A 12,710-nucleotide genomic window follows, 5' to 3' on the forward strand; every position below is an offset into this window, starting at 1 on the left:
GAGTATGATAGACAACTTTCCTTTCTGGGTATGAGAAGATACATGCATCCAAAGATAAAGGGCTGAAGATGGAGGAAGAGTAAGTATGTCCATGTGTCCTAACCATGCTCCTTCTTTGCTCCAGGATTTTGTGTGCCTGTCGGTGAAAATACCTAAAGTACAGCTACATTTGATTTGCCTTTTTGATTAATTTTCCAATGAAAAACTCCAAAGCATGTGCCAACGAAGTTAGTAATACAGTCCCAGAACCATGTGGATGTGGTGGCTATTTAATTTATTTGGTCATGTGCTTCAAGTTATATAAGTACATCCACACTAGTATGGGATACCATGTGGGTATTTATTCACTGCAAAATCTTTTAACTTTGCAATAGGTTTCTTTTTTTTCAACAAAATAGTATGAAAACAATCTTTCTAGAAGCAAGATGCTTTCATGAAATGTCCCAAAACAAGTGGCAAATCTGCCTGATGGGACATGTTAGCCTGATGAGTGGGGCACGTGGGAGGTGCTTATATGAGTTCTTCAGCTGGCTGCTCTGGACAGTGTGACAGAGCCACCCCTTGTTACTCTTCTGCTTCCATCAGACATTTCCTATTCTCATCCTTTTCTTACCTTTTAAAAATATGCAATGTGGACATCCAAAGCAGATGAATTTGATGTGATCCAATTACATTCAGAAATGTATGACTTTAGCATTGCTGGGTTTCCTTTGCTGTGGGGGGGGGGGGATACTTGAGGCTTATGAACAATTACAGCAGGGTAAGTTCATTTAGGAGGGCTGGGTTGGGCTACATGATTCTAATGGTACGCAATCACTTGTCATGTTAACTCCATTTTGGAAGATGTAGAGTAACATTTTGAAAGACAGCACACAGGGCTCGATTCCTCAGGGCCAGGCCTTCCCTGCCCACTGTTTAGACTCAGGGGTATCTCAGCATCATCTGCCAAGCACTGCCTGAAGCAGAACTTCCTAGCTGGACAAAAACTCGCAAGTCATTTGCTAGAGCTTGTCTGGCTTTTGTTCCTCTCCGCTTCTCCCTGGGAGCAATTTTCACTGCTCTCTCCTCTTCAGCCAGCCATCTCTAGCTCAACTCTTTCTCTTTTCCATATTTTATGGCCACTTTCCCAGCAAGTGACCTCTCTAGCCTCTGATGATGCTAAACTCTCTAGGCCAGTGCCCTCTTTTAGGTAATGTGTTTGTCTTTTTGAATCGTCACTCGATGCCATGAAATGTTCTCTCTCTAATTCTCAACCCTTTTTCTGATAGCAGCTTTAACTCTTTCATTCTTCTGTCTCAACCATGGATCCATCAATCAACATGAATTTGTCTAGAGCCAAAAAGCTAATGTGCATAATTTATATTAGAGGGGATTCTGAATAGCCCCCGATATAGAAAAGACTTGCTCCCCCTTCCAAGGAATCATTGTCCCTATCACTCTAAGCCTTTATTTCCTATTATTCCCTTGAACACCAAGTGTGAAGAGGCCAACATGACTTTATGCACGTTCTTCCTTCTGAACTCTGGTTTAAGAGGAAGCCAAGTGCTTTCAGGTAGGCAGAGTGTAGTAGCAACAAAAGATGGTGACGAATTGTCTAGTGCCAATCAATGTCAAGATCCCGCAGGGTCTTCCAGCTGACGAATCGAGCCCCCAGTGCACAACTGAACACCGCCTTATGTTATCTTGTGTTCCGGAATACTTCACAGTTTCTTTTCTTTTGTTTTGTCTTTTTATTTCAACAAAATGAAAATAGAGCTCGGAAGTAAGTTGTGTGAGCTGTTCCTTTCAACATTTGCAGAATTCTCTACTGGCTGCATGCACCCAGCAGATTCCTTTATTTGTGAATTTTGGTAGTCTGATTGCTGCTATGGAAATGTGATCCAAAATCATGATCTTTTCCTGTGATAAGTGAAGTTCACAAGGAAGAAATCAACATCTGTTTCTTAATCTTTTTGTGGAAAAAAAAAAAAAACAGTGTACTATACATGTGCATGTCACCTTTTATTCTGGCAGCTGCAGCTTGAGCAGGGTCTCTGTCTGCCCTCCTCTATCTCAGAGAGTCTAGGAAGGCAGGCCCGTGACAGGCAAACCACATGACAAGACGAGTCCCAAAAGCTAATGGAGTTCCAATCAGGGTTACTTTGTCAGCTGTCTAGATTAGTAATAAATACCACGGGCAACATTCTACTGTCAGATGTAGCTTGGAAATCCAGAAGGAAGGACACTGGGCTCCACTACTTTTAAAACAGTTCTCACATTTACCTAACCAACCACTGCTTTCTACCTCCTCCTGTTTTACAAAGCTCAAGAGTCTTTATTCATAGATTGCTGGAGCTATCTGGTCCAGAGCTCTAAACTCTGGCCATTATTAAATTTTAAAAGAAAACTTGGTGTAAGTCCCTGTCATAAAAGGTAGCATTTACAGTAATAAGTAAAATGGCATCAACTGTCATTTTTAAAGCTGATATCGAATTCTAGCCATAGGCTAGAAATCTCTTAAGCCAAGACCTTCCCCATCCCCTATGAAAAACATTTTTATCAGGTGTCAGGAGCTAAAGACAGGGCAGGGCCTACCTGACACTTTTTCTTGCAATAATCCAGATATTCTTGAGAGTTAAAACTATGGAAAGCTGTCTTCCCATATGTCTTAGCATTAAGGTCTCATTTGCAATGCATGTCACTTAATGACACCTCCAGCACCAGCTATGGTCCTATTTCTAACCCTTCACCCCATACTTGAAGAACAAAGTCAAATTGGGGTCAGTGAGAGTGGAGGCCCCAGCTGACATTGTAGCTTTCCTACTGTCCTCCTCCTTGCTGACACACAGAAAGTCAGGATGGTTTTGGCTTGATTTTTGCTGGTTTACAAAAGGTAGAAATTAAGATTTAGAACATTTCTTGGTTCTCAGTGAAAACTCTGTCAACAATATATTGAATTTAAATATGTATTTGTAGATCTCTTTCAGACTACAGCTTACTTTATCTCCATGATAACATACAATGGAGCCAGTTAACTTGGTTCCAAGTTTAGAATGAACAAACAGCAGTGGATAGATGAATCCGAACCAATTTATATTGCTTAAGACTATATTACAGGTGGTCAGCCTTTAGACTCTGAGCTGGCAGGAGCTGTATCTTCTCTGTGGAGTAGATTTAGCTATTTGCTGACTGTCCTAAGTGCAAAACGAAATCACTAAGTACTATAAACATCTTAGGAGAATTTCCCTGACAGTAAAATCTTGCCCTGTGAGTTTTTATTTCACTTATGTAGTTATATCTTATTTAAATTAAACAGTATAAAATGTTTTCTTCATTCATTGAAACCATACTTAGTAAATGATTATCAAAACCAAAGTGAGGTTAGCATGGATTTTCATTTTTCTTTGTCACAAATAACTCAAAGCTACTGATTTATTTTTTTGGAGATGGACTTTGGATAGCTGGCTTATGAAACAGTAACCCACCTTTGTCTTGTAAACTCTTAATTTGTTGAATATAACAATAATGTAATAAATATTTACTATGGTACTACAGTAAATAAGTGAAAGAATAGTAAGGGTTTTCATTTAGGAAAAAGAGTGGCCTTGTGACCGTCCATCAAATATTTGCAATGACATATTAAAGCAACTGAAAACCTTAAAAACAAAAATTATACCTACCAGATACTTTGCCATAAAAAGCAAAACAAAACAAAACAAAATCTACAATAGAAGCTAAAAGAGATTCTCTCAAAGAAACGGTCTGGCCTCTGTTCCAATTCAATGTCAGTTTAAGGTAAAGCCAAAGGAAATAGGGTAAGAAAAATGATATGTTTTGAGTTATCTTGCTGCTGGTTGAATAAAAGTGGTTTTTGTTAACAAGAATCTCACTTATCACTGTGTTCTCATCAGGTTCAAATGCCTAACCCAATTCATTTCAGACTAAACAGGGTTAATACCTGTATCTAGTCACGTAGGCATAGGAAGGTGTCCATTGCTCAACATGACGAAATCCCAGTTGCTTTGCATATTTCTTCCTATGTCTATCTGTCACGATACTGGGGCTTTAAGGAATGTTTTGGCTTTTTCTCATACGGTTAAATCCTTATGAGTCTTCCTGAATTCAACTTACCTGGTACATGGTTGTCCTGAGGACATCTCATCTCTTGCTCTCCTTTCTTTTTTGCCGTGTCGGGGAAGCATGCTTCTCATTGTACCAGACACATAACCAGTGTGGACTTTACCCCCCAAATAGTCAAGGCATTTTCCATGCAGTTACTTGCTCTTGTGGATTTTGTGCATGCCCTTTGAAAGCAGTAACATAGCCAGGGGGACCTGGAGGGACCTTTCTAACTTCCGATTCTGTCTTTTAGATTAAGAAGTGTGAAGATGGAACAGAGGAAACTGAATGACCAAGCAAATACCCTAGTGGATCTGGCAAAGGTAACGCTGAGGGGCTCAGCCCTTGTGGGTGTATCCTTTGAAACTGACCACTGCAGAGTGATGGGCAGTAATTCCAAAGAAACCGCCACGCATTTAACAAATCTATCAAACTACCCTAAAAGGGTGATCCAACCTAGAAACATTTTTTTTCTCTAAAATATGGGCTGAGTTCATATGCTCATTTCCTATGTACATTATACAACTCCAATGATAAAATCTTCCATAGGGGAGTACACTGGAAATACCATAAAATCCCTTAGTAGAATATGAAATGAAGTCTCTTCCCTGAGAGGACAGAACTATATCTTGAACATGACAATGAGGTTCTGAGATAAATAGAACTCATAAATCTTATTCTAGTTTATATATTTTTAAGCAAGCCCAAACCTATATAAATCGAATGGTTTAAAAATCCCAGAAATTATATTCTAAGCTAAAATCTGTGCGCTCTCTTTCTCTCACTCATTTTTCTAGCATTCTCCATTATTTAACAATCATACTTCTTTTTAACAAGTGCATTAATAGTTTTCTAGTTCTTTGTCACATTTACAAGATTTATCTGTTTTTTTTTATTGTTCCACCATAAGTAACAGCCACTCTGGAAATATGAATATTTATCAACTGTGTAAACATTACATCCTGTTCAGCGAGTTCCAAAGGAGATTCTAGAATAGAAGTATGTATGTGTTCTGCCTTTTAGCACAATTGCTTTGGCAGAGGCAACACTAAGTCATATGCACCCTGTTTTATATTTAATAAATCATATTCTCTTTTTGCTAAATCTTCAAGTATGTAGTCTGTGAAAATTCGACATTTGGCATCCCCAGGGCTACTCATATATTACTCATATACATCAAAGGTATATTCAAGGTAAAATATATTTGAGTTGTTTATGTACTGCCATCTTTACTCCGACCACGAGCGAAAGCATGCCGTAAGAGTTCAGTATCTTTCTAATGACCAGATATTGTTCAGTTTTCCCAAGAATGTAGTAAAGCTAAAATTAGCGCTCCCTGTGTCTGTGGCTCAAACAAAAGAAAATGCCTGGGTTCTGAATGGCTGCTTCTGTGGGTTCCTTTATTATCTTTAAACAGCTGTGAGGCTGAAAGAGAACAGGAAAGACATGAAGTACGAGCGGCCCAAGGGGTCTGGGATTTGGAAAAGGTGGCAGTAGACTGGGTGGAGCATATCTCTCCATCCCCTCAGCCACCCCTTTCTATCCCTTACTCTGAGCTGCTGAGCCTTGGAATCCCCTCAAGTAACTATTTCAAGAACTGTAACCAAGACTCGGACTCATGACTGCCTCTGATGGAGATAACTTCATTTTTCTCTACAAAGACAGCATTGCACATGCGTCCTTCAGACCATCCCAATGAGGTGGCCTGTAAATGTTTACTTGCATGGTGCAGAGAGTACACACCCAGTGCTCAGTGCCCATTAGGCAAATGCTTAACCACTGGGTTTCACCCCCAGCCCTGGTCTAGTAACTTAGAATCCACCACCACTATTGATCTTATTGAGGGTTCATATTATTTTACATCTAATCTATGAAATTTTGGGTTGGAGTCAATAAAAAGAGATATGATATTTGAAACATAAGGCAGCAGAAGATGTGTATTGATTGCTTTAAATTACTAAGTTATCTGATCAAGTCCATTGATCCTACATTTAACCTCTACTCTTCTGTTATGTTTTTGCACCTCGCTGTCATCTTAATGTTATTTTTTCCTCCTTTAAATCTGTTACCATAAAAATTGGCCATGTTGAAAGATGAATTTGATATGCTAACTTGTATAAGAATCATGAACACACATAAATATTAAATTGAAACATTTCCATCTATCCTCAATCTACCTCAAACCACTGGTCATTCCACTACACCGTCTTGTAAATTACAACTAGTCTGTCATCGTGCATTTAAAGTTCAGCATTAAAAATACATGGATTAAAGCGGGATGTAGATACTCGGGATGTAGATACACGGAATTTGCTTTGTGACCTAAACTCTTCTGTTAGCTGACACACCTGTCAAGAGGCCAGTGCTGAAGCTTGAAGAGTTGACAGTTCGCTTCTGAGGCAAAAGTCACTAAGCCTCTTCCTTCTCTGTTTCTATCTTCTCATTCTTGTTTTCCAGACCCAGAATATCATGTATGACATGATTTCCGACTTGAATGAAAGGAGTGAAGACTTTGAGAAAAGGATCGTCACCCTGGAAACAAAACTAGAGACTTTGATTGGTAGCATTCATGCCCTCCCTGGGCTAATCAGCCAGACCATCAGACAGCAGCAAAGGGACTTCATTGAGACACAGATGGAGAACTACGACAAGCATGTCTCCTACAATGCTGAGCGCTCCCGGTCCTCGTCCAGGAGGCGGCGGTCCTCCTCCACAGCGCCACCAACTTCATCAGAGAGTAGCTAGAAGAGAATAAGTTAACCACAAAATAAGACTTTTTGCCATCATATGGTCAATATTTTAGCTTTTATTGTAAAGCCCCTATGGTTCTAATCAGCGTTATCCGGGTTCTGATGTCAGAATCTTGGGAACCTGAACACTAAGTTTTAGGCCAAAATATGAGTGAAAACTCTTTTTTTTTTTCTTTCAGATGCACAGGGAATGCACCAATTATTGCTATATAGATTGTTCCTCCTGTAATTTCACTAACTTTTTATTCATGCACTTCAAACAAACTTTACTACTACATTATATGATATATAATAAAAAAAAAAGTTAATTTCTGCACACATTTGTTTGGTCTCTTCCTGTCTCTATAACTGCACCACTCACACTGGTTTTAGGGTACCATGTTATCTGTTCCATGTTGATAATTTTGATTTCCCAAATTTCTCCTGGTGTGAAAAAGACTAAACTGTCCTACTTCTGATTTGTGAGGATTTTCCTTCCTGAAATATTAATAGCAAGACTTTTGCCCCCACCCTGTTTTCAGTTGACAGTCTATTTTTGTGTACTTTGCTTCCAAATGATCTGGAAAGATGGACAATTGTATCAGGACATTTGCAAACAAGGGGAAGAGATGGTTTGGATGATCATTCCTATTTTACAAGCAAATATACACGACAGAACTACCAAAGGACGTCACTCTCTCTGAACTCATGTTGCATCATTTCGGGGCTAAACTAGTGGTTTCCAATTTCCTACTTCATTTACCATGAAAGCCCCAGGCAATACTCTTCGGTATTTGCCATAGACACATCTATCCACATATCTATATATCAGTATGTAGATTGCCATCAGAATAATAAATATATATGAGCAAGACCCATCCCTTCCTAACATATGGTCCTTTCTTGGACTCTATTAATGACATACGGTAAATGTCACAAATGGTCCATATTTATATCAAGACTGATATGGGGATGGGAGCTGGATAGTTAAGGCTGCAAGTGCAGTGCAAAGTCCCCATAAGAAGAAACTAAGTTTAAAAAGAGTGGGCTGAGGGGACCACATGGAATTCTCTCACATAGAGTTGTTTCCCAGACCCTGCTGGAAGAACTGAGATGAAGTGACAGGGCCAGTGCACCGTGACGAATCACGGCCTCTGTTACACACTCTGAAGACAACTTGCTTACATTGGTCAGAGCCTGAAAAGTATTCATTTCAGAAAAGTCTGTTCTTATGCTCACCTCCTAACTGTATGGCCTATCTCCTCTGCGGTCAAATTCACAGTGCTGGGAGTTTCACCTCCTAACTGTAGCCCTATCTCCTCTGCGGTCAAGCTCACCGTGCTGGGAGTTTCACCTCCTAACTGTATGCCCTATCTCCTCTGCGGTCAAGCTCACCGTGCTGGGAGTTTCACCTCCTAACTGTATGTCCTGTCTCCTCTGCAGTCAAGCTCACCGTGCTGGGAGTTTCACCTCCTAACTGTATGTCCTGTCTCCTCTGCGGTCAAGCTCACAGTGCTGGGAGTTTCACCTCCTAACTGTATGTCCTGTCTCCTCTGCGGTCAAGCTCACCGTGCTGGGAGTTTCAAGCATTATTATCTTCTTCTCTAACAAAAGCTGGAGTTATGTATTTCATCTGCTTTGCATAGTTCAATCAAAAAAAAAAAACAACTTCCCATTCTAATCTCTATAATTTAAAAAAAAAAAAATCAGCTTTCATCTAAGACCAAGTACAGTATTTGAGACAGCAGGAAGTCTGCTTATCTACTAACTATCCAGAGTTGCTTAAACCAGTCCTTTTCTCTTTATATATTTACATCTATGCTGGATAAGACAAGGCCTGGAAGGCCTTTTAATTCTAAAGAGAGAGGATAACACTGCTTATGGATACATGCTGTGGAGTTAAACAAATGTCAACATCCTACCTCATCAAGATTTCTCATTCATAGATGCATTTAAACTGTCTTTTTGTATATTTTTGGATCGCATACAAGAATATAGCAAATATTTGGTACAAACACTGAAAAAAAGGGAGAACATTTTTGAAAAGACGATATGTTCTTGTAATTGATGTAGTTAATTCTTGTGTTTTCTACCTCTGTGGTGACTAAAATCAGACTCGACATAATTAAGTTTAATTATCACTCTGCTGATCAGTTGGCAATCCAAGAGAGTAGCAAAAATAATACATTGCTTCCCTTGTTGTGGAGAGAAAAAGAAAAGGGGAGCTTAAATTTAGGTTGCGTTGTGTTCTGCCCATTTTCTTCCTCTTCACCATCACTCTCTGGACTGGGTACTCTCTTGTGCTTCAAATTAATCTCACCTTTATATCCCTTTGTATAAAGCATATGAAGACTGACAGACTTATCTTTCCTATTTTTTTAATGCAAAATAGTCACAACTTAAAAGAGGCAAGAGACCCATCCACTCCAAAGACATGCCTGTCATGGTCCTGCTTTCTTAAATTCCTTTTATGTGGCATTATCAAATCTCCCTTCAAATGGTGGAATCCTTAGAGAGTCTTACGTCTGCAATGCGCACTTCAGAATACTCAGTAACATTTTGAGTTCTGTTGCTTTTTTGGCTGGCCACTCTCTGCCCTCTTTCTCTATAATCAGTGTATATCATTATAAATTGCAGGCACTTTCTTCTTCAGTAACTTCCCCGACTTTCTTATGCAAACAATGTGTCTATGCTAGCCATTAGGAAAAAAAGGAAGTGAAGACAAGCCAAATGCATAAGTGGTGTTCAACTTGGAAACCTTCAGTGCCTTTCTCCTTATTTTCTCCTTTCTTCATGGCCGTTTTCCAAGAGGCTCTTCAGCAAAGTACCTGGAATGATCCAGCCATTATGTTTGTAAGCAGTGCACGGGCACTGAAAAAGAAGCTATTGCTTAGAGTTGATATTGACCCTCTTGGTTTTGTTGTTTTGTTTTGTTTAAACTTTGTCCAGCCTTGAGAAAAGACTGACATGATAAAGTAGACTCTAATCAGGATTCATGATTTATCTCTGCCTCCTCCTATACTCTCGAAAAATGTTCATCATTTAGATCTAACCTCCTACCCATATATAGAATGGATAGTATAAGACACATATCTATAGAGTTTTACAGAGCCTGGTATTGGTCTCTCAGTGCTGAGAATTATTTTTTATTGAATATTTTCTTTATTTCAAATGTTATCCTCTTTCCCGGTTTCCCTCCCTCCTGGAAACACCCTATCACATTCTCCCTCCATCTGCTTTTATGAAGATATTCCTTCACCCACCCACCCACCCACTCTCACCTCCCCACCCTCTAGTCCCCTACACTGGGGCATCTATCCAGCCTTCATAGGACCAAGGACCTCAACTCCCATTGATGCATGACAAGTCCATCCTCTGCTACATATGCAGCTGGAGCCATGATACTCCTTTGTTGATGGCTTAGTCCCTGGGAGTTCAGGGGGCGGGGGGTCTGGTTGGTTGATATTGTTGTTCTTCCTATGGAGTTGCAAACCCCTTCAACTCCTTCAGTCCTTTCTCTAACTCCTCTACTGGGGACCCCACGATCACTCCAGTGGTTGGCTGCGAACATCCATCTCTGTATTGGTAAGGCTTTGGCAAGACCTCTCAAAAGACAGCCATATCAGGCTCCTTTCAGCATGGACTTCTTGTCATCCACAATATTGTCTGGGTTTGGTAACTATATATGGGATGAATCCCCAGGTGGGACAGTCTCTGGGTGGCCTTTCCTTTGGTCTGTGCTCAACACTTAATCTCTATATTTGCGCCTGTGAGTATTTTGTTCTCTAAGAAGAACCAAAGCAACCATATTTTAGTCTTCCTTCTTATTGAGCTTCATGTGGTCTGTGAATTGTATCCTGGTTATCTGGAGCTTTTGGCCTAATATCCAATTATCAGTAAGTGCCTAGTGTGTGTGTACTTTTGCAATTGGGTTAGCTCACGCAGGATGATATTTTCTAGTTCTATCCATTTGCCTAAGAATTTCATGAATTCATCGTTTTTAATAGCTGAGTAGTACTCCATTGTGTAAATGTGCCACATTTTCTGTATCCATTCCTCTATTGAAGGACATCAGGGATCTTTCTAGCTCCTCATAATTATGAATAAGGCTTCTATGAACACAGTGGAGCATGTGTCCTTATTAAATGTTGGAGCATCTTCTGGGTATATGCCCAAGAGTGGTATAGCTGGGTCCTCAGGTAGTACTATATCCAATTTTCTAAGGAACAGCCAGACTGATTTCCAGAGTGGTTGTACCAGTTTGCAATCCCACCAGCAATGGAGGAGTGCTCCTCTTTCTTCACACCCTCATCAGCTATTGCTGTCACCTGAGTTTTAAATCTTAGCTATTCTGACTGGTGTAAAGTGGAATCTCATGGTTGTTTTGATTTCCATTTCCCTGATGACTAAGGATGTTGAACATTTCTTTAGGTGCTTCTCAGCCATTCAGTATTCCTCAGTTGAGAATTCATTGTTTAAGATCTGTACCCCATTTTTAATAGGGTTATTTGGTTCTCTGGAGTCTAATTTCTTGAGTTCTTTGTATATATTGGACATTAGCCCTCTATCAGATGTAGGATTGGTAAAGATCTTTTCCCAATCTGTTGGTTGCCTTTTTGTCCTATTGACAGTGTCCTTTGCCTTACAGAAGCTTTGCAATTTTATGAGGTCCCATTTGTCAATTCTTGATCTTAAGCATAAGCCATTGGTGTTCTGTTCAGGAATTTTTCCGCTGTGCCCATGTGTTTGAGTCTCTTCCCCTCTTTCTCCTCTATAAGTGTCAGTGTATCTGGTTTTATGTGAAGGTCCCTGATCCACATGGACTTGAGCTAGGAGATAAGAATGGGTCAATTTGCATTTTTCTACATGCTGGCCACCAGTTGAACCAGTACCATTTGTTTAAAATGCTGTTTTTTTCCACTGGATGATTTTAGCTCCTTTGTCAAAGATCAAGTGACCATAGGTGTGTGGGTTCATTTCTGGGTTTTCAGTTCTATTCCATTGATCTTCCTAAATGTCTCTGTATCAATACCATGCAGTTTTTATCACTATTGCTCTGTAATACAGCTTGAGTTCCTGGATGCTGATTCCCCCAGAAGTTCTTTTATTGTTAAGAACATTTTTCACTATACTAGGTTTTTGTCCAAATGAATTTGGAAATTGCTCTTTCTAACTCTATGAAGGATTTGGCATTTTGATGGAGATTGCATTGAATCTGTAGATTGCTTTTGGCAAGATGGCCATATATTTAATATATATTTATTGGTATTTTTGAGACAGGATTTCTCTGTATAGCCCTGGCTGTCTGGTAACTCACTCTGTAGACCAGGCTGGCCTCGAACTCAGAAATCCACCTGCCTTTGCCTCCCATGTGCTGGGATTAAAGGCATGTGCCACCACTGCCTGGCCCATTTTTACTATATTAACCCTGCCAATCCATGAGCATGGGAGATCTTTCCATCTTCTGAGAACCTAGATTTCTTTCTTCAGAGACTGGAAGTTCTTGTCATACAGATTTTTTCACTTGCTTGGTTAGAGTCACACCACGGTATTTTATATTATTTGTGACTATTGTGAAGGGTGTCATTTCCCCAATTCTTTCTCAGCCTGTTTATCCTTTGAGTAGAGGAAGGCTACTGATGTGTTTGAGTTAATTTTATATCCATCCACTTGGCTGAAGTTTTTTATCATCTTTAGGAGTTTTCTGGTGGAATTTTGGGGGTCACTTAAGTATACTATCATCTGCAAATAGTGATATTTTGACTTCTTCCTTTCCAATTTGTATCCCTTTGACCTCCTTTTGTTGTCTAATTGCCCTAGCTAGAATTTCAATTACTATGTTGAATAGATAGGGAGAGAGTGGGCAGCCTTGTCTTGTCCCTG

At 39.8% G+C, this 12,710-nt stretch overlaps 1 protein-coding gene and 1 long non-coding RNA gene across 5 annotated transcripts in view; one reads left to right on the forward strand and one right to left on the reverse strand.

The window, feature by feature from the left end:
* Window positions 1-7,168, forward strand: part of Kcnn2 (potassium intermediate/small conductance calcium-activated channel, subfamily N, member 2) — a 417,138-nt gene extending 409,970 nt beyond the window's left edge. For 2 of the 4 annotated variants that reach the window (XM_030250331.1, XM_030250332.1), the window contains 3 exons: window positions 1,754-1,762; window positions 4,352-4,421; window positions 6,556-7,168. In XM_030250331.1, the coding sequence (XP_030106191.1) occupies window positions 1,754-1,762; window positions 4,352-4,421; window positions 6,556-6,843 (367 nt within the window). In that variant the 3' untranslated portion in view covers window positions 6,844-7,168. The remainder of the gene's footprint in view (window positions 1-1,753; window positions 1,763-4,351; window positions 4,422-6,555) is intronic. The other 2 variants (NM_001312905.2, NM_080465.2) reach the window with 1 other exon arrangement.
* A330093E20Rik (RIKEN cDNA A330093E20 gene) overlaps window positions 4,768-12,710 on the reverse strand; it is a 361,774-nt gene continuing 353,831 nt past the window's right edge. The window contains exon 4 of the long non-coding RNA NR_040342.1: window positions 4,768-6,839. This is a non-coding gene — a long non-coding RNA (RIKEN cDNA A330093E20 gene). The remainder of the gene's footprint in view (window positions 6,840-12,710) is intronic.

The sequence above is a fragment of the Mus musculus genome, chromosome 18 (genome assembly GCF_000001635.26).
Source record: "Mus musculus strain C57BL/6J chromosome 18, GRCm38.p6 C57BL/6J".
NCBI classification, from domain to species: Eukaryota; Metazoa; Chordata; class Mammalia; order Rodentia; family Muridae; genus Mus; species Mus musculus.